Source organism: Halichoerus grypus, chromosome X (assembly GCF_964656455.1).
Source record: "Halichoerus grypus chromosome X, mHalGry1.hap1.1, whole genome shotgun sequence".
Taxonomy (NCBI): Eukaryota; Metazoa; Chordata; class Mammalia; order Carnivora; family Phocidae; genus Halichoerus; species Halichoerus grypus.
Window position 1 is genome coordinate 3,911,069 of NC_135727.1, and position 27,542 is coordinate 3,938,610.

At 47.9% G+C, this 27,542-nt stretch overlaps 2 protein-coding genes across 6 annotated transcripts in view; both read right to left on the reverse strand.

Annotated features, from left to right (window-relative positions):
* FATE1 (fetal and adult testis expressed 1) lies at nt 1-26,045 on the reverse strand. Of its 2 annotated transcripts, none has more exons than XM_078065340.1 (6): nt 25,995-26,045; nt 7,635-7,764; nt 6,496-6,623; nt 1,835-1,941; nt 1,349-1,427; nt 1-584 (listed from the first exon to the last, which is right to left on the reverse strand). In XM_078065340.1, the coding sequence occupies exons 2-6, from the start codon at nt 7,738-7,740 to the stop codon at nt 453-455; spliced, it is 552 nt and encodes a 183-aa protein (XP_077921466.1). In that variant the 5' UTR covers nt 7,741-7,764; nt 25,995-26,045; the 3' UTR covers nt 1-452. The 2 variants fall into 2 exon arrangements, with proteins under 2 accessions (XP_077921466.1, XP_077921465.1); XM_078065339.1 differs by having other exon boundaries at nt 25,878-26,011.
* PRRG3 (proline rich and Gla domain 3) overlaps nt 20,698-27,542 on the reverse strand; it is a 10,567-nt gene continuing 3,722 nt past the window's right edge. For all 4 annotated transcript variants that reach the window (XM_036086727.2, XM_036086731.2, XM_036086725.2 and 1 more), the window contains exons 3-4: nt 26,437-26,597; nt 20,698-26,065 (exon numbers count right to left, since the gene is read on the reverse strand). In XM_036086727.2, the coding sequence (XP_035942620.1) occupies nt 25,538-26,065; nt 26,437-26,597 (689 nt within the window). In that variant the 3' untranslated portion in view covers nt 20,698-25,537. The remainder of the gene's footprint in view (nt 26,066-26,436; nt 26,598-27,542) is intronic.

Consider the following 27,542-nt stretch of genomic DNA (forward strand, 5'->3'; position numbering starts at 1 on the left):
ATCAGTGAAATTTTATTGAGTGCATTTTCTGTGTAGAGCCCTGTACACAAAGTGGAAGAAAACTGGGAATGCACAGCCAAGCCCCTGCCACAGAGGATGGAACAGAAGGGACACTGAGGGCACAGAGGCAAGTTTCAGCTCTGAGATGGTCACTATGGAGCCCTGATGGGCAAGCAGGAAACACCTGCCACTGGTGTTACTCTGGGGACGAGATGCCACCCTCCTCACCCTCCAAAGTGGCTACATTTCAGCCCATTCAGACTTTTAGAATGCCACACTTCTTTTACCTCCCAGCTGCTAGGGCCTCCCCCAGGCAAGCTGTGTAATCAGAGTTAGAAAATGGCTCTGACGCTGCTAAGGACTGCGGGGTGATGGAAGGAAGATGGACAAGGGCGGCCCAGGGAGAAAAGGGAAGAAGAGGAAGGAGAAGTGGGCTCAGGCGGCATGAGGCTTCACTGGCGCATCAACAGCCACAGGTTGGCGACGCACGCCGACACCAGCATGGTGAAGAACAGAGCATCCTTGTAGCTCCAGGTGGCACCCTGGTCCTCCAGGGCTCGCAGCCGGCTGGTGATCACGTGCAGCTGCAGAGACCAAAGCGGCTGGTGAGTGAGATTCTCCTGGGGAAGCCAATGGCTCACCACTGGGGACAGTATGAACTTAGTACAGGAAGGGGCTTTGCTGCCCTTTGGGAGGCCAAAGTGCCTCTGGGTGAGAAACAGGCAGAGCAATTGAAACCAGGGGCTGGGGTGGGCCCATGGGACCGAGGGCCGGGCTGCTTGTGTTTGCAGGCCTAGCGGCCTTGCCCCCGCATTGGTGTTCACCCAGTTGTCTGGAAGAGTCCAGCCTGTCCCAGCTGTGTGGAGGGAGGCAGGGAAGGGCATTTCAGTCCTGGAGCAGGCCGGCATGGGGGCAGCTGCAGCACTGGAGTAAAGGCTCCAGGATGGGTGACACTCGGGGTTCAGAGACAGCCACCAGGGCAGATGTCCCTCTGGGCCTGCTGTGTCCTCTCCTTGAGAAGACAACCCCTCCCTCAGACCTCTTAACACCATTCTCTCTGCACAGATTTCTATCCTCTTCTGTTGCCTCTTCGTCCTCCTTTTGACTTCCCCTATTCTCTTCCCACACATCTCAGGGAGAGAGGCAGGGCTGAGGCTGCCATCAAGATGGGACACTAGAGCCCTGAAGACTGGGAGGAAAGGAAGGGGAGCCTAACCTCACCTCCACAGCTAGAGGCTAAGATGACTTCAAGGGGGGTGGTCTCATTGCTGCTGAGGCCCACCTGCCCCAAGACACCATGATTCTGCTTCCACCCTCCCAGTGGGTCCATAGCACAAGAGATGCTTACCTGTCTTCTCATGACTTCCATCTCCAGTCCATTTAGCTCTTCCAGGCCAATCTCTGCCAGCCTATCTATGTCTGGGTTGCTGAGAAATAAGAAAAGACAGAGGGTTGAGAGCTGCTGGTGGTCCCAGGCCAGGCATGGCAGGGAGCATAGGAAGGCTATGAGGGCAAGCAGGTAAAGTCAGGCGTTTTTCTAAACAATGACTCTGTCATCCTGAGTCCTTCCCTTCCCGGGTAAGCAGATCCTGGGACCTGAGGGCTGGGAGCCACCCCAGCCCAGCCTCAGTGTGCTCAGAGGCCCCAAATGGGCAAAAGACCAGGAGGTTCAGGGGCTATGATGAGGAGACAACAGAGCCCCAACATTCCAAGAATAGCCAGCTGCTCACAACACCTTCCTGGTCAGTCTGTTTGCTAGCCCATCTGGTCCACCCTGGTCCCTGCCCAAAGAGCTCCAGCTTTCCTCCTGCAGGATCCCTGGGATCTTTCTTACCGCTCATAGTGGAATCTCATGTTTTGGAAGCCACCAGGATACTCCTGGGGGTGGGCATCACCATGGCCTGGTTCTCTCAACATTCTGGGCATTGGCACCTGGGGCCCCTAAAGAAAGGAATGGTCAGTAAAAGTAGCCTGCTCAGTCTCAACTGAGCAGCTGCCCCCCACTGCCTAAGACCAATGGTGTACCCTATCAGGAGTCCCGTGGAACCTGATCCTCTGGAATCAAGGGTTGGCAGCTTCAGACCACTGGAAGAGCTTGGGAATCCCACAAGTTGGCCAGTTACCACAACTCCGCCCATACCATGCTCCTCAGTAGCTTCTAGCCATCCAAGCTATGGGGAAAGAAGAGCAGTGACAGGGATCCCTGTCCTCTGCCAGCACTGTCACATGCAGACATCAGCTGAGTCAGAGAGGAGAATGGAAAACCTCAATTTTAGAGCCAAGGAAACTGAGGCCTGACAAATGACTGTACTTCCCAAGGACACACAGTAAGTGTTGGAGGTCAGGATAGAACCCTGGCCACTGGGAGACCATAACCTCCTTCTCTGGGTGAGCACAGTCATCCCAGCAGCTTTCATTTTTATCCATCTGCTAATGACTACCTGGAGTGGATGTCTCTGGCCCACAGCTCTGGGGCTAGGGTATCTCATGCCTTGAAGAGCCAATGTGCGATAGAGGAACAGAACATGCCAGACCCACCTGGATTCAAATCTCAGCTCTAGGTTTCCAGTGCAAGATGAAAAATTTCACAAGCTATTTGATTTAACACATGCCACATGCCACCCTGTAAGCCCTTACCAACATCAAGTCATTAAATCCTCTTCATGACCCTTCAAAACAGGCATTACTATCATCCCATTTTGAAAGATTGGAAAACTGAGACACAGAGAGGTCACATTACTTCTCCGAGTCACACAGATAGTAAGTAGCAGAGCAGTCATTTAAAGCCAGGATATTTTGCTCCAGCTCCAGCGGTTGTGCTTTTAACCATTATACCAGGATGCCTCTCATATTGTACACCACTGAAGGGGAACTTCAGACTCCATTAAAATGAAAGTGAAGACAGTAAAATGGTATAAAACCTGTAAGAAAGAAGATAACAGGAGAGGAGAGGCCACAAATGATGAGAGAGGTCAGCAAGACTGTGGCATTCAGAGAGTGCTGAAAACAAAGCCAAGGGAAGCAGGCCTTGTGGCTCAGAAGCAGATGGGGAGCAGTAGAGGAGGGAGTCCTCCTCCTGCCAGTGGCCAGAGAGGACCCAGACCTGGAGGCTGCAGGGACACTGGGGTGGTCTTGAAGACCTGGTGGGTGGGGGTGGGGGACAGCTGCGTTGGCTTAAGGTCTGTACATGGAAGAGTCATCCAGCCCTCTTACCGCACCTGGCTGGCAGCCAGGCACTTCCCCCCGAGTTCAAACCTGAGCTAAATGAATGGAGAAGCAGGGGTGGTTGTGCCAGAGAGCAGAGTCCTCTCCACTCTGGCATTTACAGCTGCCTCCTGCACAGCCCACCTTGCTGAAGTAGAACCTGCTGTCTCACAGACCTCACCAAGACACAGAATTCTTGGTTGGCTCTATTTGCCTCATTCTTAACAAGGAACAGACAACCTAGGCTCACCTGTCACCTGAGAAATATCTGCAGCCCTCCTATGTTCTTAAGAGCAATCGTAAACTGCAAGGTTGAATGATTCCTATATAAAGGATTTTCATAGGAACTTTGCCACACGCTCCATTTGTTGTAATAATGCAAAATTTCTCTTTCTCAAAAGTGCACACAGATATTGGTGTGACTTTTTCTGTGTGTACTTGACAGTCATGCTATTTTATTTTCCTCCTCATCTTCTTCTTACAATACCTCAAAAATAGGATGAAAATGACAGTATGTGTCAAGAAAACCCCAGGACTATAAAGGAGAATTTGATTGAGAGTTTCTCTTAGAACAATTTCTACACCATCCCCTTGATTTTCCTACAGTTTGGGATCAGAAAGACAAAAGGTTTTTTGAGAGATCTGAAGGCAAATAAGGATGAGTAACTGGTGGCTGGGGTTTGTTTGTTTGAAATAACATAGTTTGTTTTTAACACATAAATATAACAAGAATTAATGTGACAACATCTGCAAGTCGATGATAGCCTATTGTGGTTTCCATCATAAGACAGGTCTAACTGTTCAAAACCAGTTGTCTTGTTGCTTTTTTGTTTTTAATTTTAGAAACCCTTTATTTAGAATTATATGCATTGTAAAACATAAGACTTTTATAGCAATTTGATGGAGATTAAGAAAATCTATGAATTTCAACAAGTCCTAGCTTCCCTCTACTATTTCAAAAAGTGTTATTTTTATTTTCATGTACTTTTCAAGGCACACTAGTTCCCCCACACCCAAATCAGTGGAACACTATTATGAAATTTTTTTGTCCTTTCATGTTGTGGTTCTCTCAGAGGTGGTTACGGTTCCATTCTTTTTTTTTTTTTTTTTTTTGGCTCAAAAGTAAATGATAAATAGAATTGATAAATTTCTTAATTCTAAATGTCTAATTTCTTTTTTTAAAAAAGATTTTATTTATTTATTTGACAGAGAGAGAGACAGCGAGAGCAGGAACACAAGCAGGGGGAGTGGGAGAGGGAGAAGGAGGCTCCCCGCCGAGCAGGGAGCCCGATGCGGGGCTTGATCCCAGGACCCTGGGATCATGACCTGAGCCGAAGGCAGACGCCCAACGACTGAGCCACCCAGGTGCCCCGTAAATGTCTAATTTCTAAATTCAATATAATGACTTTCTTTTTAAAGTACTCCTGTGGTCCTAATAGGTAACTATAATTAATCCAGAGATTATGTCTCCCCACTGCCCCCCAAACACCCTATTCTCCCTCAGTCTCATGGGCATGGGTGGCTTGCTGGAGCCTGAACTGCTGGAGCAATTTGATTTGAATTCCACTTTTGGACACAAGAAGCCAATTCAGTATTTCTGATTTATTTTCTTTCCCAGGAGGTCTCTGATCTGAGAGCTCTATTTCTCTTTATTCATTAGCAGTGGAATCATTTGGGCCTTTATCATAACTCATTCCCTAGAACAGCCAGGCCTCCTTACTCTCCAACCTTGTTGCCTTTCCCCACTAACCTCTGCAACACTGTAACACCATGGTGACCCTGGCTAACAGAACCCAGTACAGAACTACCTGACTCAAGTGATTCCCTAGAATATTCAGGTCATCCTCCTCTCCAAAATGGCTGCCTTTTCCCAGTACCCTTTGCAACAATATGGCTGCCTTTTTTTTTTTTTCTGGAACATTCCCTCACCCAAGGTGAATGTAGCTTAAAGGATTAGCTACAGAACAATGGGACTCAGGTTATTTCCTAGAACATTTGGTCTCCCTCCCTCTCCAACCTAGTTGCCTTTTCCCAGTAACCTTTGCAACAGTATAACAACCATTTTTCTAAAACTTTCCCTCACTGGCAGTGAAAGTAGCTTTAAAGGACTGGATACAGAACTTGAAACTCACATGATTTCTTCCAACAGTCAGGTCCCCCTCCTCTCCAACTTGGTTATCTTTTCCCAGTAACTTCTGCAACAGCATAGCAACCATGTTTCTAAAACTTCCCCTCACCCACCAGTGAATAAAACCTAAAAGACTGGCTACACAGTGAGAGAACTCACGTGATTCTCCAGAACACTCAGGTCTCCCTCCTCTCCAAAATGGCTGCCTTTTCCCAGTATCCTTTGTAACATTGTACCTGCCATTTTTTTTTCTAGAACATTCCTTAACTCACATTAAATTAGTTTAAAGGATTGGCTACAAAATAGTCAGATTCAATTGATTGGAATTCCTAACGGCAAGGGAGCATAGGAACCTAATTTGCCTTACTTTTGTCCCAGCCCTGAGAAATATATTTTTTATTTATATATATTTATATTTAATCTATTAGATGTGGCCCATCCACATTATCAAAGATTAGTAATCCTTTACTTAAAGTCCACAGAGTATAGATGTTAACGAAGCTACAAAATACTTTCATAGCAACACCTAGACTAGTGTTTGATGGAATAACTGGGAACTAAAAGCTACCCAAATGGACAGGTAAACTTGACCCTTAGAGTGATCTAATCACTAGGGAAGCTAAGGGAGAATTTGGACTTAGACCAGGGACTGTAGGGCATGCCTAGGGATGGTGGGACTCCCCAGTGGCTGCAAGCAGATGCTTTCTTTCCTGCTCTTCCCTCCTTTGGTTCTCTTGGTTCCTGCCCAGGCTGATTATTTAATTAATAATTAAATAATTTATATAATTATAATTTATATAGATAAATATTTATATATAAAATATAGATATATAGAGAAATATAGATAGAGATTTATTCATTCATTTATTTATGAAGGAAAGTTTCATTTCACACACACTAGTTTTGCAGAGTAAAGTGTATATGTAGTCCCCAAGTAATATGTGATTCAGGTGTTCTGGACTCTCAAGGTTGAACTCCCAGCCTACCAAAGGATGGCCGTGACCTCTCATTGGACATCCCTGCCTTCACTGCCTCACCAGTACACAGGAGCTTCCTTCCTTGCCCCCAAGTCAACATCTGGCTCTGCTTGACCTACCATCATCAGGCAGCTTATACTCCCAACCCCAACCCAGCCGTTGCATGCCAAGGGCTCCATACAGTACCGTTTTCTTGGGCTGGGTGGCAGTCATATTCCAAATCGGTTGACCTGCAGCAGAGCCAGCAGGCTTTGGATCCAACTTTTGTCGCCGCCGAGAGGCACCCAGGGACTGGGATCCATGCTCCATCATTTCTAGGGAGAAGAAGAAAAGCCCCAGGAACACCCATAGAGGCTGTGCCAAGGCTTCCTGGGCACGGGATGCACCAGAAAGAGGATAAGGTACCCAAACTTCTTAGGAATCATTCAACACTCATTAACTGCTGTCCATTGGCAGATCCCAGGCCTTAGTCTGTTCATCTGTTCAAAAGTTTAGCAAGTATTTACTGAGGGCCACGCTCTGGGCTAGGTTACTGGAAGGAGAGCAATGACCAAGAGACAAGATCTCAGCAATCAAGTAACCAACTGTCTGTGTGTGCATAGCGTGAGTGAGGGGGCAAAACAGAAATAATCCATCAGTGTTAATTCAGATCAAGAGATACATGCTCCCAAAGTGATAAGAACAGGGCAACATGGCAAAAGGAAGGGACTACTTCTAGAAAAGTCAGAAACAACATTGAGGCAGAGACCTGAAAGAGAAAAAGATCCCTGCCATGTAAAATCTAGGGAAAGAGCATCCCAGGCAGAGGTAACAGTCAACACAAAGGCTGTGAGGAAGAACCAGCCTTGGGCTGTTATAAGGACAAGCATAAATGCAGTGTGCAGTGGGTCACCGTGCCACAGCATGAAATATCTTGAGGAGGTCACCTTGATTGGCTCTTGTAGATCATAGAAAGGAGTTTGGATTTTACGCTAAAGGAAGAGAAAGCATTGAAGGACTAGAGGAGAGAATTGATCTGATTGATCTTATAAATTGAGCCCTCTGGGTGCTTTGCCATAGACACAGTGGTAGCTTGAACAAGGGGGAGATAAGGACCACCCATGTGGTCCTTATCCTACTCTCACAGGCTGCAAAATGCTCACATCATCAATTCCTTTCCTCCCAGCTTCCCTGTCCCTCCAGCCACAAGTACATGTATATGCATACCAAGGCACAGACACACCCGTAGCCACACATACATGCATATATATGAGTCTGCCCAGCCATACACACACCTTGCACAGGTGCAGAGACCCAAGGAAAGGGACATTACAGGGGCTCCTCACCTACTATCACCTGGTGCTCTTGGTTTTGCATATAGCTTCCAGGAACCAGCTCTTCAGCCAGGGATGTTTCCATCTCCTCCTTGATGCTAGGGGGTCCTCCTGCCATCACGGCCAGTTTTTCACTTTTAAGCTATAGCCAAGGATACACAGGAAGCAGGGCACAGAGAAGGCACTTGGAAAATCAGCTCTTCAAGGGGTAGGAGCTCAAGCAAGATATAGCTGGATATGGGGGTGGAGCCAGACTCCCTCACGGGGCTCAGGCCTTGGACCCAGCACCTTGTGTTCCTGCTGTATCTTGTTGGCTTGGTTCACAGCCTTCTCCCCTGCTACTCTGTAAGCAACTTAGAAGGAAAGATAAGTGTCAGAAACTTTGCCCGTGAGAACTACCCTGGCTCTCAGGTCACTTGATTTGGCCCCATTGAGGGGCAGGTGGGATCCACCCTCCAACATTTCTAAAGAGAAGCAAGTACTAAAAGAGAATAAATAAAATAAAGAGAAGCAGGTCTGGCACAGGACCCCAAAGCCAGTCAGTAGTCAAAACAGGGTTAGATCCCAAGACTGTCATGGCTTCTGCAAGCCCAGCTCTGGCTAGTAATCCAGGCCACAGCACCCCTCGGAAGGCATCCTCTGCAGAACACATCCCGTCTCTCCCAATCTGGAGTTCCCAGGGAAGGGAGATGGCCTTTTGACGCCCTGGGTCAGCCTGGGCAGGAACCATGAGAACCAAAGGAGGGAAGGGCAGGAAAGAAGGGATCTGCCTGCAGCCACTGGGGAGGCCCCACCATCCCCAGGCATGCCCTACAGTCCCTGGTCTAAGTCCAAATTCTCCCTCAGCTTCCCCAGTGATTAGACCACTCTAAGGGTCAAGTTTACCTGTCCATTTGGGTAGCCTGTAGTTCCCAGTTATTCCATCAAACACTAGTCTAGGTGTTGCTATGAAGATATTTTGTAGCTTTGTTAACATCTACACTCTGTGGGCTTTAAATAAAGGACATTACTAATCCTTGGTAATGTGGATGGACCTCATTTAATCAGTTGAAAGGCCTGAAGAGCAAACACTGAGGTTTCCCAGAAGAGAAGAAATTCTGCTCAAGACTGCAGCATCAGGAAAAAAGAGCAAACGTAAACTACTGGGATTATATCAAAATAAAAAGCTTTGGCACAGTAAAGGAAACCATCACAAAACAGAAAGGCAACCTAGTGAATGGGAAAAGATATGTGCAAATGCTATATCTGAGAAGGCCTTAAAATCCAAAATATATAAAGAACTGATACAACTCAACAAAAACAAAAACTCCAATTAAAAAATGGGCTGGGGACCTGAATAGACATGTTTCCAAAGAAGACATCCAGATGGCCAACAGACACGTGAAAAGATGCTCAACCTCACTTACCATGAGGGAAATGTAAATCAAAACCACAATGAGATATCACCTCACACCTGTCAGAATGGCTCAACAATACAAGAAACAAGTGTTGGCGAGGATGTGGAAAAAAAAGAAACCCTCATGCACTGTTGGTGGGAATGTAAATTGGTGCAGCCACTGTGGAAAACAGAATTGAGTTTCCTCAAAAAATTATACATCAACATGGATAGGACTGAAGGAGATTATGCTAAGTGAAATAAGTCAAGCAGAGAAAGTCAATTATCATATGGTTTCACTTATTTGTGGAACATAAGGAATAGCATGGAGGACATTAGGAGAAGGAAGGGAAAAATGAAGGGGGGGAAATCCGAGGGGGAGAGGAACCATGAGAGACTATGGACTCTGAGAAGCAAACTGAGGGTTTTAGAGGGGAGAGGGGTGGGGGGATGGATGAGCCCAGTGATGGGCATTAAGGAGGGCACGTACTGCATGGAGCACTGGGTGTTATACAAAAACAATGAATCGTGGATCACTGCATCAAAAACTAATGATGTATTGTACGGTGACTAACATAATAAAATAAAATTCAAAGAAAATTATAAATAGAAATAACATATGAAACAATAATTCTACTACTGGGTATTTACCCAAAGAAAATGAAATAAAACAACAACAACAACAAAGAAAATAAAAACACTAATTTGAAAAGAAATATGCACCCCTATGTTTATTGCAGCATTATTTACAATAGCCAAGATACGGAAGCAGCCCAAGTGTCCATCCATAGGAATATTGGATATTGAATAAGGAAGATGTGGCATATACATATACAGTGGAATATTGTACAGCCATTAAAAAAAGATGAAATCATGCCTTTTGCGACAATGTGGATGGACCTAGTGGGTATTATGCTAAGTGAAATAAGTCAGACAGAGAAAGACAAATACCATATGATTTCACTCATATGTGGAATCTAAAACAACAAGCAAAAAGCAGAACCAGACCTATAAATACAGAGAACAAACTGATGGTTTCCAGAGAGGAGGGGGGCAGGAGGATGGGTGAAATGGGAGAAGGGGAGTGGGAGATACAGACTTCCAGTTATGGAATGAAGAAGTCATGGGAATAAAAGGTACAGCATGAAAAATATAGTCAGTAATATTAAAATAGCATTGTATGGTGACAGACGACAGCTACATTCGTGCTGAGAATAGCATAATGTATAAACTTGTTGAATCATTATGTTGTACACCTGAAACCAATATAACATTGTGTGTCAACTATACTCAAATGTAAAAAAAAATTTTTTAAAGACTGCAACATCTCTCCCTGCCTAAGATTCCAGTGTGCAGGCCTGCCCTGCAAATTTTGGCCTTGCTAGCCCCACAGTGGCAGGAGCCAACTCTTTAAAAGAAATCTCTATGTACATACACATACATACATATATCCTATTGGTTTCTTTTCTCTAGAGAACGCTGACTGATACAACCACCAGAGGTGAACCCTCGGCTCTTGGGAATAACTCCAACATCCCTGGGGGAAGAGGAGGCTATTTGCAAAAGGAGCCAAGCACAGCTGGGGCCAGGTGGGAAGAAGAGGAGGAAACAGGGAGGAAAAGAGGAAGAGAGAAAGGAAAGCGTGAGAGAGAAAGGGAAAGGCTGGAACTTGCCTAGAGAGGGTGGCATGATCTGGGCTGCCTGGCCCCCTCCCTGTCCCCACCTGTCCAGCTGACATAGGCCTTGCCTACATTCCTGAGGGCCCTGAGGAAGCCCTTCCCAGATCCAGTGGAGCAGCTGCAATGAAATCTGAGCTTTCTGGAAGGCCACCTTAGGAGCAGAGAAGTGTGCTTTTGTGGGACTCAGGAGCCTGGGAAGCAGGAACCATGGGCCTCTGCCTGGCCAGGGTTGCCAGATTAAGCAAATACAGATACAGAATGTCAATTGAATTTGAATTTCAAATAAACAACAAGGAAGATTTTAGTGTTAGTACACTCTGTGCAACATTTGAGACAAACTTGCACTAAAAATTTATTCATGGTTTATCTGACATTCACATTAGACTGTGTATCCTTTATTTTATATCTGGCAACCCTACGCCCTGCCCATCCTCATCATGATCTCATGATTTGACCTTGAGCAAGTCTTTCCTTTCTTTGGGCCTCAGTCTCCCCATTTGACAATGGAGCTAACAATCCCCTCTTTACAGTGTGGCTGGAAAGCCCCCACTGTCTAGTGTGCCAACCTTGGGGGCTTGAAGGTCTAGAGCATCCCTAGATCAGAGAACTCTGCCAAGCCTTATGGGGGCCCGGAGGATGGCTCATGGTTAGTGTAGGTGGTGGGCTTACAGAGACCTAGACCCCAGTGGAAGGCTCCCCAGAAAAGAGGGCCAGAGAGCCCAAAGCTCTTTCCACCCCGGAGATGAGACAGATGCCTCTGGAAAGGGGAAGGAGGGGTCCAGAGACTATCTGGCTGAGATGTGTGTATATGTTTGCAGTGTTTTACACAAATGAGATCATACATTTGAGGTACATGCCCATTCTGCAGTTTACTTTTTTTTTTTTTTTTTTGCAAGTACCTGAGACATAATAGGAAAGTCCTTATAAAAGTTTAAAAGAAAAACACATAGAAATGTGTAACCTTACATGTACACATTTCGATGAAAGGAAGGCCAGGGAATTCTTGTCTATCACTTTCTTTCTTTCTTTCTTTTTTTTTTTTTAAGGTTTCATGGAATTTTTTTCTCAGTTTTATTGAGAAATAAGCAACTTACTTTTTTAAGTGCACAGTGTGCCTTGGGGATCTTGCATGTCAGAACAAATCTCCCTCACATCTTTTAGACACAGCTGCGCCCCTGTTTATTGATCCGCTTGTGGACATTTGGGGTGTCTAGAGTTTTTCACTTTTATAAACAAGAAACCGTGAGCATTCCTGGACATGCCTCTTTGCACACATATGTAAATATTTTTGTAGAGCAGGTGCCTAGAAGTGGAATTTGTGTGGTTCTAGGGTATGTATGTGGACAATTTTTACTAATATTGACCGATATTGTCAGTGCCCTTCCTACGAGACTGTGCCAAGTGGGACCTCAACAAGAGGAAGAAAGTTCTGTTTTCTTCACAGCCTTATCAACAGAAGATATTATGAAACTTTCTAAAAGGCATCAGTATGATGGGTAGAAAATGATATCTATCTCATTGTTGCTTTAATTTTATTGCTTTAATTATGAATAAACCTGAGCAATTTTTCATATGTTTATTGATCTTCTGTATTTCTTTCCTGTGAACTGTCTGCTGGAGGGCTTGGATCTTTATTAAAATGAGAGCTGTTTTATTAACAGAAAGGGATGGAGATGAAAGCTCTCCCTCCTTTCAAGCTAAGCGTCTCCAAAGAAAACATATCATCTTTTTCCCTAAAGGTGACCATGAGCACATAGCCTCCACTGGGGACCAAACAATTCCAGTTAATTGCATCCAAGTTTGTGCTGAAATCTAGAGGGCATCCAGCCCCCCCACAGAGCAGGCTGTTGTCGGCCTGTCTGCCTGCCTGTCTGCTCTTGTCTTATGTCTGTCTGTCTCTCTGCCTGCCCGACCACCCGCCTCCAGGACCCCGGGCCCAGGATCCGTACACCTGGGAGTGACACTGGGGCATCTTAGGCTAGTTGTTTCCCATGCTCTGAGCCCCTGTTTCCCATCTTCACATGGAAGATTGGGCTAAACCCAGTTTTAAACTGTTTTATGGTTTCAGGGAGGTATGCTGGGGCTACCTGGGCTTCAGGGCAGACTCCAGCCTCTCTTCACAGAGAGCAGCTCACTTTCGTCACTTTCTCATATTGGGGTTCTATGGAAGAGACCATTCAAAGCTAGCAGGTGCAGTGGTCTACTGCATCCCAGCCCTGCTCAGTTTCAGGCAGCTACAGTCCCAAGCCCAAACGAACAACCCTGAATTGGGCTGTAAACTTAGATCCCAGGCATCTGGGAGCTTCCTCTCCTCTTGCTAATGAAACTTATGAACCTGTAAACAATTCTCCTTCCTGCTCCTGGAAGCAGCTGGCACTGATGTCATCCCTGGAGCCCCAGGGTCTCCCCGACCAGAAGGGAAAGGGAAGAAGGACTAGCGGAGCCTTGCATTCCTTAAAGACACAGGGAGGACAGAAGCATAAACTTCAGGGACTGTAAGGCCCAGGGAATGAGGACCACCTCGTAAGCAGAGAGAGGGAAATAAGTGGCAGGAGCATATGGGGGCAGCCCTTTGGACTCATTCCAGCACCCCCCATAGGGACAGGGCCACCAGCAGAAGGTTATAGGGAGTACTTCGATTTCCAAATGTGGGCACTTCTCATTCAGTATGACTGTCTTCAATCAAGACTGACTGGGTGTCAGGTCCTGATACTAGGGATAAATTTCCTGTCTTCATGGAACTCAGGCTTAGAGGGCAGACAGAAACAAGCTGACAGACAGGAAGGAAGTCCACGGGTCTGTGGGGATAGTAGCGGGGGCTTGTTTTTGTGGCAGTGCTGCCCTAAATCCTGCTACACTCTGCCTTCCTGGAAATGTGGTGGGTGGTCCCTCAAGCTTTGTCAACCTAAGAGCGAGAGACTGACTCTTGTTCCCAGCACCGACAGCCTCTGACTGCACACCTCCTGGACAGCTCACTACTTCCTGAGGTGGCTTGGACTGGGTGGAAATGCTGGTCATGACCCCACCCACCCCCAAACTCTGGTCCAGTCATGGTCCTCCCTGCAGCCCCTGGAGTAGCCCCCACAGGAGCAGGCTGCCTGAAAAACTGCCGTACAGCTGCAACTGAGTGTTGGGGAATTGTTGCTAGCTAGGTGCCCAGAAAGGAACTCAGGACTGCACTGTGTGCCTGTGGGACAGAATAGCCCCAAAGAGCAAAGACTGGGAAGCTTGCCTTCTGGCTCCTGGTGTAGCCAGCTGCTGTCTCTGCTGCTCCTTGTCTCTGCTGGCCTGAGAACCCCTTGCCCCCAAATCTGGCAGCACATTTGGAAACCTGGAGGGGTTTAGTTGTCTGCCTGTCAGTTACCTTTCTCCATGTACAGGGAACCCTTGGAGTGGGTGGGAAAGGCCCTCTCTCCTGATCCCCGGCGAGGGCGTCAGATAAGGTGACCTGGCAGAGTCCATGGCCTCGCCTGCACAGTGACTCCTCAGATTGAAATGTATCTGCTTCCAATTGTTTCCATGTCCAAAGACCGAAATGTGATGTGTATGTAAAATTCAGGAGAATCAGAAGCCAAAGGAAAATGACCAACCATAATGAAGAGGTGGAAAAAATGGTGCAGCAGCTGCTCCTCTGGGCTGGAGAATGAGGTGAAGGAACCCAAGCTGAGAAACCCAGGCCTGAGAAGCTGCGTGTTTTTTCCAACAAGCAGATACTCCTCCCAGTATCCCCCATTTTAGGTGGACAAGCTGGGCCACTTCACAATTCGGTGGCAGGGCTTAGAAGCAAACCAATGCTTTAAGATTGGTGATCCAGGGTCCTTGGTAGAAGAGGAGGAGGTCGGTCCCAAGGGAAGAACTGGCTCAAGAGAGCCTCAGCAAGCAGCCTCCAGCCCCATGCCGCATTGACCTGCCCTTCACTCTCCCAAGACAGAGCTAGCAGGCAGATCCTAACACAAAGAACACACACCAGGGAGGATGGGGTGGGTCAGAGCCCAGGCTCTGCAGTCCAACAGTCCCCTCCCCGCAACCTCTTGGGGTTGGAGTCCTAGCTCCTCACTTAGCAACAATGTGCCTCAGTGGTCCTATTGGGGAAAAGGCAGGTCAGGAGGCATGGAATATGAAGCACTCAGCTCCTAGCAGAGTTAGTGCTTGAAGCCCAGCTGCTGGGATTCTCACAGAGGCCATGAAGCCTCCTGCTCATTATAAAAGGTGCTCCAGCTTTATCAGTGACCCATCTCTGCGTTTTCTAGGGTCTTCAGCTTCTCCTCATTGCCAGGATGATTCTCTTCAGCACTGAAATATCATCACATCTTTCCCAGCATGGGGATATTGGTTTCATGAGGGCAGAGACCTTGTCAGCCTCACTCAGCACTGTCTGTCTCCCATGCACTTAGCACAAGACCTGACTCCTGGTAGGAGCTCATTAAGTAGTTGTTGAATTAAAATGACCTGAATATTAAAAAAAGAAAAAACACTGTCCTGCTTCGGTGTCTTGTCTCACTCATACTACTGGCCTTTCTCAATTCTTTGAAAATGTCGTTACCACCATGCAGTGTCTCCACTCCTTTACCTCCCAGACATTCCTCTCCTCATTCTAGTCTGCCTTTCTCATCCACAATTCAACTGAAACTGCCTCAGACCAAAGTTATCAGCAACCTCCTGGCAGCTCCTTCCCATGAACCCACTTCACTCTTCATCTTACTTGACTTCTTGGAAGCATTTCACATCATTGTCCTCTCTCTTCCTCTGCTCTGACCCTTCCCAGTGAATGGTCCTGCCATCTACCCCACAGTCTGAGCCCCCAAGCCTCAGAGTCATCTGGGACTTTTCCCCACCCCTCCCAACCAATCAGTCACTATGCATAGTTCTGTTCCACCTATGATCATTAATTTTATGTGTCACCTTGACTGGGCCATGGGGTGCCCAGATTAAACCTTGTTTCTGGATGTGTCTCTGAGGGTGTTTCTGGATGAGATCAGCATTTGAATCAGTGGACTCAGTAAGCAGATGGCCCTGCCCAGTGTGAGTGAACATCACACAATCCTTTAAGGGCTTGAATAGAACAAAAGTTAGAAGAAGGGGGAATTCACCTACTCACTCCCCTTGTTTCTTGTTTCTCTCTCTCTCTCTCTCTCTCCCTACCTGACTACTTCAGCTGGGATACTGGTCTTCTCCTGCCTTTGAACTCTCTCTGAACTCTCTGTCTCAATGAACTCCCTCATTGGCTCTCTGGATCTCAGGCCTTTGGACTCAGACTAGAACTTTACCACTGGCTGTCCTGGATCTCCAGCTTGCAGAGGGCAGATTGTAAGAATTCTTGGCCTCTATAATTACAATTGCATGAGGCAATTCCTTATAATAAATCAATCTCGATAGATGATAGATAGATAGATAGATAGAAATATAGATATATAGATAGATATCTATAGATAGATAGATATATACATACAGATAGATGGAGAGAGAGAAAAAGAGATTACAGATATAAATATATAGATTTATATCTGCACAGGTTTCCCCTGCTATCCAAAAGTAGAGCATTCCTATGAAATCTTTCATAAACCAAAATGACTTAAAGGAAAGAAGCAATTACTATTAATTTATATGGAAAAAATTTTTGAGTGTCCTCAGACCCAAAAAATAACCTCTGTCAGGCCTTTCTGATGCCTTAGGACACCTCTTGCTGACAGATGCACAAAATAAATCAAGATAAAGCACAGATCAGTCACTGTGGAAAACAGTATGGAGGGTCCTCAAAAAGTTAAAAATAGAATTACCCCTTTATAGCAGCAATGTCCACAATAGCCAAACTATGAGAAAAGCTCAGCTGTCCATCGACAGATGAATGGATAAAGAAGATGCGGTATATATGCACAATGGGATATTACTCAGCCATCAAAAAGAATGAAATCTTGCCATTTGCAATGACGTGGATGGAGCTAGAGGGTATTATGCTAAGTGAAATAAGTCAGAGAAAGACAAATGCCATATGATTTCACTCACATGTGGGATTTAAGAAACAAAACAGACGAGCAAAGGGAAAAGAGAGAGAGGCAAACCAAGAACCAGACTCTTACCTCTAGAGAATAAAGTGATGGTTACCAGAGGGGCAAAGGATGAGGGGACAGATGAAACAGGTGATGGGGATGAAGGAGTGTACTTGTGATGAGCACGGGGTGATGTATGAAGTGTTGAATCCCTATATCATACACCTGAAACTAATATTACACTGTATGTTAACTAATTGGAATTTAAATAAAAACTTCCAAAAACAGATAAAGCACAGATGCTCATAGACATAGTTCAAAGCTGAGATGCCAAGTGCAGCTTGTGAGGAAGAAGCTTGGTGGGTACACACAGCCTCTGGAACAGGTCACTGCAAAACAAATGTTGAACAATGGACAGTGTTGTTGCTTTGGGCCTATTTTTGTAAAAGCAAAAATCTTCTGCTGGTTTCTTTCAGTTAGCAAAAACAGTTACTAATGTAGGTCTTTCATAAAAGTGGTGTAAAGCAAACTTGAAAAGCGGGGGGGTACCTGTATGTCCAACTCTCTGTCTTTGTATACATCTCCTACTCGTTCTGTGTCTCTGGAGAACCCTGATACAACCTCCTCAATATATAATTCTGTGTTTGAGCAAAAATCTTCTCAGTAGTCTACTTCCCTCTGTCTTCTCTGCCACTCCCCTAGGCAATCCCGTCACCGCCTCTTGCCTGGATGACTGCATGGCCTCATACTTATCTCTTGGATCCTGTCATGACCCCTTCAGCCCATTACCCACATAACAGGCAGACTGATTATTTTAAATGTAACAGGCCTGGCCATATCCTCCTGCTTCTCAAAGATACCTCAGTGCCTTCCCATTCTCACTAGAGAGTAAAGACTACAGCCCTGAGTGTGGCCTCGGGGCCCTGCATGGGCTGCCTTCCCTCGGCTTCTCCAATCTCATCTTGCTCAAGGATTTCCCCTTACCCTACCCTGGCTTCTTCTGTTTCCTTAAAAATATGATAGCCTTGCTGGACTCTAGGCCCCTTCACATGCCATTCCTCTGCCTGATTTAATTGTCTTCCATGCTCTTCTGCCTGATTGATTCCTACTTCAAGCTTTAGGTTGGGCCTGGCTTCCTCAGGAAGGCTTTCTCTGGCAGCCCGCAGCCCCAGCCCCCCAGACTTCCCCTACCAGAAAGTTCAACATGGTTCATTGCTGTGGCTTGTCTAATGCCTTCCCCACAAAACTAGGCCCAGAGTTCCAGAAAGGGAGGACGTAGCATGTTGCTGTACTCCCTTCTGGGGCCCCATGGCTTGGCTTGAAGCAGGGACACAGCCAGCTTCTGGAACACCATGCTCTGTCAGCACCTACCCCCGTATGCCCTTGTCAGCCCCAGGATTCAGGAGCGCTAGGACTGACTGGCCCACCCACTGTGCTGTTGCGATTTAGTGTAACCAGTCTGATATGAAATGTTAGCCAGCCTTATTTTTGTAGCACATAAAGCCTGGTGAAACTGAATCCATCATGCAGTTTGAGTTCTTCAGAGAAATTGCTGAAAGTCACTGTTATTGGAGCTGCTAGTCTTGTGATTCTTAAAAAAAAAAAAAAAAACATATTTTGTCTATAAAAAAGTCTGAGATTTTGTCTATTCTTCAGGCTTTGGGTTCTCACATCACTCTCCTCAGAGGGACCCTGGGAAAACTATGCTGAAGCCCACTTCTGTCCCAATCCCACCTGGGCTGTTAGGACCTTTGGCAACTGGCCCAGGCCTGTCCATTTGTGGCAGGGAAGAAACTGCTGTGGGGGGCCTGATTTGAGCCTGACAAGGTGCCCCTGTCTTTGCCAGCATCTCAGAGAAGTCCTGATGTCCACCCCCAAGCTTTTCCAGAGTGTGTGTGATGTGCTCAGGGTTGGGATAAGGAGCAACAAAGTCTCCCCCTGCTATAGATGGAATGTTATAGCCTGAATTGTGTTTCCCGCCCAAACCGCCCCCCCCCATTCAGATGTTGAAGTCCTGACCTCCAGTACCTCAGAATGTGATTGTTTTGGGAGATAGGATCTTTAAAGAAGTAACTGAGGTTAAATGAGATCAAAAGCGTTCACCCTTACACCAAGAGGAGATTAGGACAACAATACACACATAGGGAAGAACATGTGAGGTCACAGGCAGAAAAGGGTGGTCTAGAAGCCAAAAGGAAAGGCTTTAGAAGAAACCAACCCCGCCAACACCGGGATCTCAGCGAACCAACCTCTAGAACTGTAAGAGAATGCATTTCCGTCATTTAAGCCATCCAGTCTGTGGTACTTTGTTATGGCCGCCCGAGCAAACTAACACATGAAGCTTGGGTCCTAATTGGAGAATATAATCAATCAACACATTTTATTTCATTGAACACTGACCGTGAGCCACTGTGCCGAAGTGTAAGGAAGAAGTGGGGAGAAAAACGTTTTACATGGCCCCTGCTCTTGTGGAATTAACAGTTGGGCAGGAGGAGGTGTGAGGGTGCTGGCAGGTTGGACAGTCAACGGGAAAACAAAAGCAAAGTAACCTCCAAAGGAGACTAGCAGTGTCATATGAGTGGCCGGGGTGTGGGGCATTCAGGACAGACGTGAGTTCCCCTTGATGAGGGCAGCACTTCCTGTCTGTGAGCCCTTGGTCAAATGGCCTTCCTTCCCTCAGCTATCACAGGTTTGTTGGAAGGATTGTCTCAGTTAATGCATCCACAAGGCCTGGCATACCCTAAGTGCTCAATAAATGCTGTCTATGATTATTTCCAAGCACAACTCATGGATCCTTCCCACTATCCCTCCGTCCCTTCAGTAGGTGCAGTCTCGGACCAGCTGCTTGAAGAGTTTGGCAGTAATACAAGGTGGAGGCTTGGGGAAAGAATGACAAAAGGGATCCCAAGCCACACCCAAGAAGCAGTCTCTGCCCCCTTCCCTGCCATCACTCCTTTAAGTCTCTGCTCCTGACTTGCCCTCACGGTCCATAAGCAATCCCAGTGCCTTGGCCCCACAACCTGTGGTCTTGTGGTACAACACGAAAACAAGAAAGCGAGGCCCAGTCCCTCGGATGGTGCCCAACAGGGACTTTGGGAGCCTGGGGCCTCCCTCATGTATTAGCTTCCTCACGTGGGCTGGCCTAGGACTCTAAGTCACTGCCTAGAACGCTTGTTTCTGACAAAAAGAGCCTAAAGTTCAAAACCCATATTCAGAATGTGACCCCACCTGTGTCCTGGAGTCTGCTTGAAGAGTATTCACTTGACTTCTCCACATCCCCAGAAGGTTGGCTTCACTCAACAAGCCAGTCCCAGATAAGAATGGAACCCAAGGCCCCTGGTCATCAGTTCTGGCATTTAGCCTCCACATTCAATCCTCGAAGGAGGCCCTAAGTTTCATTGTCATTTTCTCATCACTGCCATGGCTTTTCCTATTAAAGCGTGGATTATTTTCATTACTGGGGATTGGCCCAACTGGTACTGGCCATATGCCATGGCCATATCTCACCCCACACCAACAGCTGGGAGTGTTTGGGGCTAAGACTATGCTTCCACCAAGGGGAAGCAAGGGCACCCTTGCCCTCTGAACAGTCTCTGACTCTTGCCATCCTCTGAATTTAGGAAGCAGAGCCAGGGCGATGCCTGAGTTTTAAATCCTACCTTCACAGGACACAGAAAAATTTCTCCCTCCCAACCCTCCCCCAGCTCTGAAACCAAGCAAGGCATCCTTTTAGCAAAAGAGACAACTCTGTTAGTAACCAGGGATCAGGTGCCAGGGAAGTTGCTAACTTGATTGGCCACAGACTTTACTAACCGCATCCCAGGGGGATGGGCCAGGAGATCATCTTACACACATGAGGACAATCTTTAGAACCCAAGACATCTCCGCTTCCTGCTTCTAAACTGGTTTGGGCTGTTTCCTTATCTACACAGTCTGACTTTTGGGAAAAACAAGTTTGGCCCACAACCATCCATTTCCTCCGCGAAAGTTTGGGAGTCAGCAGGGATCCAAGACTGATGAGGACAGGACACAAGTGAATGCCATGTGCTCTTTATTATTATTAATTATCTTCTTGTACAGAAAGAGACGAAATTTAACAGCTAAACTCAACAATTATAAAAAGAGAGAGAGAGAGAGAATCAGAAGCAAGTATATTGGTTGCTCCCAGGCTCCAGTGAATGTACAGATCTCCCATGAATACAAGCACAGTTTAAAGTGGTACCAAAATTAATCCATTTCACAGTAATCATGTCTATAAGCTCAGTTGCACATATCAGGGTTTCCACTGTCACAAATTCACAATCACAGAGTGAAATAGCAGGTGTGTTCAGGCCTGGGAAAGTGGCATCCAGAAGGGGAGATAGATCGGGAGGCAAAAGCAGCTGTGGGATTTGTTCCAATTTTGAATATCTGTGTTAATGCTCAGGCTGGGGGCGGGGGAAGGGCAGGCACCATTCAACGGTCAGATGTCTCAGTACAGTGTTTGGATATCCTTGTCAGAGAAATTCTTGCTAGAGAGAGACTCACCGCCCACAGCCTGTGAAAGGAAAACCTCCCTACATTTAATATTTAGGGGCGAATGATGGGAGTGGCCAGTCTGATAGCAAAACATCTGCCTTACAGAATATTTAGCAAGATACACAGTTACGTTACTTTAAATTGCAGGCTAGGAGAATGAAAACCTGCAGCACCCACCCTTCCCACAATGGAGAGAGACCAAGAGACCATCCTACGCAGAAAGAGCCTTACACACGAGAATTGCTGAGCCCCAAAGCTGAAGGCACGGTGAAGGGATCCCTGATGTCTTGAGCCTTTTATTTGAAAAAGGTGCTCATTTTAACTAGATCCCTCTTAGACATAGGACCCTGAAAATTGACTAAAGCGAAGAATATTTCAAATATTTCCACAGAGCAAGAATCGCAGATACCATGAATTATCTTAAGTTGTGATTTTCTATAAGTTCTGAATTAGTGGGCTTCAAATTAATAGGCTTTTACCATGGTTGCAGGCAGTCTGATTACAGTACTTTGAAATTAGCTAATTATACTGATTAGTATGAGCAGAGTTCAGTGGGGAGGATGTACTTGTTTCTGAATGGGCACAATCCTGAAATGGAGCTTCATTACTTGTCAAGCAGAAAAGCTTTGCTGCCCAGCTCTCCATCTCGGCCTTGAACATGAAAGCACATGCAAGACATAGCACACAGGCACACTCTTAGAAACACAGAGAGTAGGTGAATAGGACCCCCCCTTTCCCCACCCCACCCCCGACAAAAGAACAATCTAGAGGCAGTGTTGTTTTTTCCTTCTTCTCATGGGATACCATTTGTTTGTCAAAAGATCAACCAGCAGCCAGAGAGGAACCATCTGGCTCCAACTCCTTAACAAAAAGACACTTTCCTGTCCCGAATTCCTCATATTCAGGCCACCAGAAAGGCCACATCCAACCCACCGGGCAGATTCCTGTTTTCCCAAGCACCCTAAGGAATTCACACTAATGGCAGTGGGATTCACAAGCAGAAGAGGAGGCTCCTGCTAGATGTTGCTTCACTCTTTCTCCTGTGCTTTCATCTTGAAAACCCCAGGCGATGGGGAGCAGCGTGGAGGGACAGGTTTGCGATTCTCATTTTAAAAAGTCTTAAAAAGGTTTTTAAAGCCTTTTCTCTTTTTTCTTAATGAAAAATATCTGAATAACTAGCCCCACCAGTCCCAAAGTCAATAGTCACACATTTTTTCCCACCAAAATATAAAAATAAAAAACAAAAAGGCCCAGAAGTGCTCAGATCTCCTTCAGCTGTTGATACCCACAGAATAGGAGCAGAGGCGGGGGACACCAGGCCAAAAGGGTGTGTGAGTGAGGGGTCCCACAGGGTGGAGGCTTAGTCTTCTCCAAAAACTTTTTGTGAAGTGGGGGCAGAAGGTGGTGCCTTTCCGGGGGCTTGGACAGCTAATCTCAGCTTTCCTCCCTCAGGGCCCTGTCAAAAGCCTGTCCAGCCCCAGGAGGTGACCTTCCTCCCTTCAGACTGGTACCCTCCTGGTACAAATATAGCCACACACCGGCTATTGTCTCAGATATAAGCACATGAGAAAAGGCAACGTGCACACGCGTACAGGCACACACACGCACACACACAAAGTCCCAAAACAACAAAAATGTGGCTACTACAGATTCAGCGTCACATCAAACCAACGTCCATACAAAGACAGAGTTTGAAAAGATATATACAGAGCATTCGTAAAAGCCAAATGTGCACCGCGAGGAGTTATGACCATTGTGTACTGTACGGTCTTTTTTTCCTACAATATACTGCAAAAAACGTCCCAGAGACCACGGTGGCAAGCCCACCTGGAAGAATCCTGCGAAGCACCTTAACAGGAGAACACAGGGCCCTAGGAGCTGCCTGTGCGCTCTCCCTGCAGGCCCTGGCTCGGCGCCTGAAGGACACAACACGTGCTGTCCTCCACCGGGCCAGGCTCCTGCTTCCCGCTCCCTCCCATCTCCACCCAGCTTGGCAGGGAAGGGCTCAGCAGATGCCAAAGGCAGCAGGCGTTCCTTGGCCTACTCCCTTCGGCTCTGGTCACTAGGGCCCATGCCTGGCTCTCTCCTCCCATGCCCCCGGGTCACACGCAGGCACCTGCCTGAGGAAATGCTGGGAGGGCAGGGCTGGCCCCAGAGCTTCGGGCCGCCCCAGGTCCTCCAACATGGCCAACCAGGAGTGACCACAGCCTCCGTCGTGGAAAAAGGGGGGCCTTTCTAGGCCCAAAAACACCTTTGTGAGGAAGGGCAAGAGTGTAGTGTTAGAGGCCTGGAGGGAGGAAAAGGGGAAGGAAGGAAAGGTGGAACGCACCTGGTCAGCACCTCGGGCATCAGGGAGCTCCTGGGGAAGGAGGAGGGGGCAGAAAATGTCAACTGGCAGGAGACTGAGATCCCAAGTTGAGACTCAGCATCAGCGTCACGTGAAGGCCTCCGCTAAGACTGGTCTCCTATAAGCTACACATTTCTAGAAGACTCTTCCTAAGGGCAAACTGCACTAGCTCCCCGGTGCTTCAAGAACTGCACAGGCATTAGCTCAGTCAGCCTCCCATAGGCCTGGGAGGGAGTGGGAAGGATGGAAAACCCCAGCCACCAGGTCAAGTTGTCGAAGCTGGTGGCCTCACTGGGATAGGAACACAAGTCTCCTAAACTTGAAGCATGTCCCAAGGCCAGTCCTCAGGACGGGAGGGGCCTCCAGAAGTCATCTGTGGCCTCGAGGCAGGGTTGCTGTCAAAGAAGGAGACCCGATGCCTGTCTCGGAGAGCTGTTCGGACAGAAAGAAGCTTGTCTTCTCAGTGGCTTGCCGATAGACCCTGGCTGTGCACGTGTTTGGACCCCACAAAAATTTGCTACATTTTTTAAAGCACCACAGAGGAAAAGTGATTTGGCACTGGGGCCAGAAGGATGGACATGCAGGGGTGAGGGGAAGCGGTATCGAGAGTCTTTTACGTGGTCACGGTCGGTTAAAGGGCAGGTCACTTCTGCCCCACTGCTGTCCAAAGCCTCACTGAAATGCAGAGGTGGACAGCCCCTGGGCCAGAGAAGGGGGTTACTAAAAATGGACCAGCACCTGGCAATAACACAGCAAACACTGAATGGGCCTTTGACCCCACGTCACAGGCTTCCCCACCTCCCCTGCCAAGAAATTTCTAAAAAGGGACACTTCAGGATCTTTTCCCCAGGTGGGCACCATTATTAAGGAGAAGTCAGTCATCTGCAGTTCAAGTTCAACTCAATGCACCTGCTCACGAAAAAGGAAGTATCCTAAAAGTTCAAAGCCAGAAAGCACAGTGCTGAGGAGGCCAAGTTCATGGGTTTAGTCATTCCATGGGCCAATCAACCTCTGTAGGAGAAAACTTCAGCTCTCTGCCCCAGCCCGTACCCCCAACCACTCAGAGGCCACGGGCTCCCCAGGCAGGGTCACCAGCGTTAGTTTTCCCAGTGCTCTGATTGGGCTCAGGCCAGTGCGTAGCGGTTTTAGCACAGCGGGTACACATATCTAGAAAGTCAAGGTCTTCAGGAGGCCAAGCACACTAGAACCAGAGCTAGCCTCCAGGATGGCCAAGTTCACACAGGCCTCTCGCTCAATCCGGCAGCTAGGCCCTTGCCCCTCATCCTTCACACACCCTGTCCTCCTTCCAGCTTGCTCTAGATATTCCTTTTAACGTGGTCAGCAGCGTGGGGGTGGGTGTTGGGGCAGGGGAGTCTCACAGATCTGATTTCCCTCAGTCCCCTATGAATGGCCCAGGTTATACTGTTTTGTTTTATTGTGTTGGTCACTTATTCATTTGTTATTACCCTTTTTTGTAGTTGTTGTTCAGTCCTTGTCCCTGTGCTCAAAATGTAAGCAAAGACAGAAAGCACAGGACTGTTGAGGAAAAGGGGTTGCTGAAGGGCTAGCTTCTCTCCCTCATCTCTGTGGCCTAGGCTTCCAGACAGAGACAGGTCTCCAGCCAGCTGCGTGGCCCTGGGGCCTGAGCCTATGGACATTCTGGCCACAATCAACTCAATGGGGTAATACCTTTGGCATAAGAGAAGCCAGTTCCTGATGGGAGGACAGGATGGCGGGAGCATGGGGGTTTTGGGAAGAGCTGGGCTCTCTAGCCTGTGGCTCTCCCCAGGGGCTTTGACGCATGTGTGTTCCCTACCCCCCCGCCCCCTCCACCTGTCTCTGACAACTGACTTCCTACAAATCCACGGTTAGGAAATTATTTGGCAACAGGAGGCTAAGGCTGTTTTGTGGTGGCACAGTCTTTAAAAAGTAAAAAAGAAAAAAAAAAAAAAAATAATAATAGGAGACCCCTTAAAGAAGCTTTCACTCCGGACAGGACAGAAGTCCTACTACTTGTCCAAGCCAGGGTTGGTGGCCACTATCTCCTCATACTTCGGGGGTGGGTCGCTATAAGAGACGCTCGCCTCCTCATTGCTGCTCTCCTGGGGCGCAGTCACCTCCTCATAGGATGGGGGAGGAGTGGCACTGGACAGCCTGGAGAGAGAGAGCTCAGGGAGGTAGAGGGTGCTCTCGAGGCGAACCGTGGTTCGGCCCCCTCGACTGGGCCCCAGCACCACCTGCGCGTTGTTCCCTGCCTCACGGTGCCCAGAGGACTCCCCCTGGCTATGCCCAGTGCCCCGGTACACCATGACCCGGGGGAGGCTGTGCCCAGCGCGACTGGCTAGGTACCGGTTCTGAGCATACGACGGGTGATGACGGGTGGCTTTCTGCAGCTGGCACCTCCAGATGATGAACAGGGCAATGACAATCAGCAACGCCACCCCCAGAAGGGGCACCACCACGTACATGGCATCTGAGCTTTGTGCAGGGTCTCGGACTGAGTAGACTGCATTCGGGTACCCCTTCCAGAACTCCATCTACAAAAGAAGAAGGGCCGCTTACACTTACATGCAAGACCTCATGCCCCAGCTGGACCTCAGAGAACTTCAGCTAGTCTGGCAAGTTCAGCAGGGCCTGGGGCGGCTCCCCACCCTGCCCCATCTGACTGGCCTCTCAGCTACCTGAGAGGCTATGGAATGCACCCAGGACAAAGGACAATGCTCCCAAGTGAAGAGGTCCCCAGAATCAGGCAGCTGGGACTCTAAGGACATGTTGTCTGTCCTTCTATGGCCTGAGACTGGGCTATCTTTCCTTCATTGCTTCTGACTGGCCTGAGATCCCAGGGCATGCTCTTGTTATTCCTGAGGCTGCCCCTGCTCCCAGAAGCCGGCCCTGGGGCAGTACGTGCCGTTTTCTCTTTGTCCTCGAACACCTCCTTGACCTCCTCGTAGCTGCAGACCTCCTCCATGCATTCTCGCTCAATGGTGCCCTGGCGCAACTCCTCCAGGAATTCATTGGCACGAGGGAACCGTTTCAGGACCGAATGGGCATTCTTGGCCTCCAGAAACACTGAGGAGAGATCTGCACTGAAGCCTGGAGTGGGCAGGGGCCCAGGGGCTCCTTCAAACCAGACTCAGCCCAGACACAGAAGCATAGTGAGGAGGGGAGGCAAGACAAAGCTGGCAGGCAAGACACCACCCCAGATACGGCGAGGCCTTTGTAAAAGGGACCGAAAGGCTGACTTTCTCTGATGCCATGACGTGTCAGCTTAGAATACCACCGACCCGAGGAGACTAGGGCCTCGGGTGTTATGGAGGAAAATGGGATCTGAATGAGAGGGAAGGGCATGTTGCTGGTGACCAATAACAAATCACCGCATATGACTCTACAAGGGCAGCGTCCCTCCACCTGAATGACCACCTGTGCCATCATCAATAGCCCGGCCCCAGACAATCTAGTACAAACCCATTCTGGGCTAGATCAGGGCATTGGGTGCATACAAATCTGAGAGTGCCTCTGGGAAAGGGGTAGCAGGATCTATGTGGAGAATCTAAGCCTTCGTAGACCACACAGATGCTTCCTGCAAAAATGTCACTGAATGCTGGTCATATCTACTTATTCCAAAGGGAGGGACCCAGCTACGGTCCAGCCACCAGCATGGTATCGGTTATAGGCCTCTGTAAACCTGAGCTAGTTCTCCTGTCAACCAGCCCCTTGCAGGGCCCAGGCAGGCAGGGCTTTCCCAAACAGCAGGTGCCCTGTAGTACTAGTCTCTGTCATAGTGGCCTGGGCAGGTGCACATCTACAAGGTCACCCTGGGGACAGGCAAGCTGGGAAGGACTTGAAAAGTGAGCATGCAGGGCACCTAGGTGGCTCAGTCGGTTAAACATCTGCCTTTGGCTCAGGTCATGATCCCAGGGTCTTGGGATCGAGCCCTGAATCGGGCTCCCTGCTCAGAGGAGAGCCTGCTTCTCCCTCTCCCTCTGCCTGCCTGTCTGCCTACTTGTGGTCTCT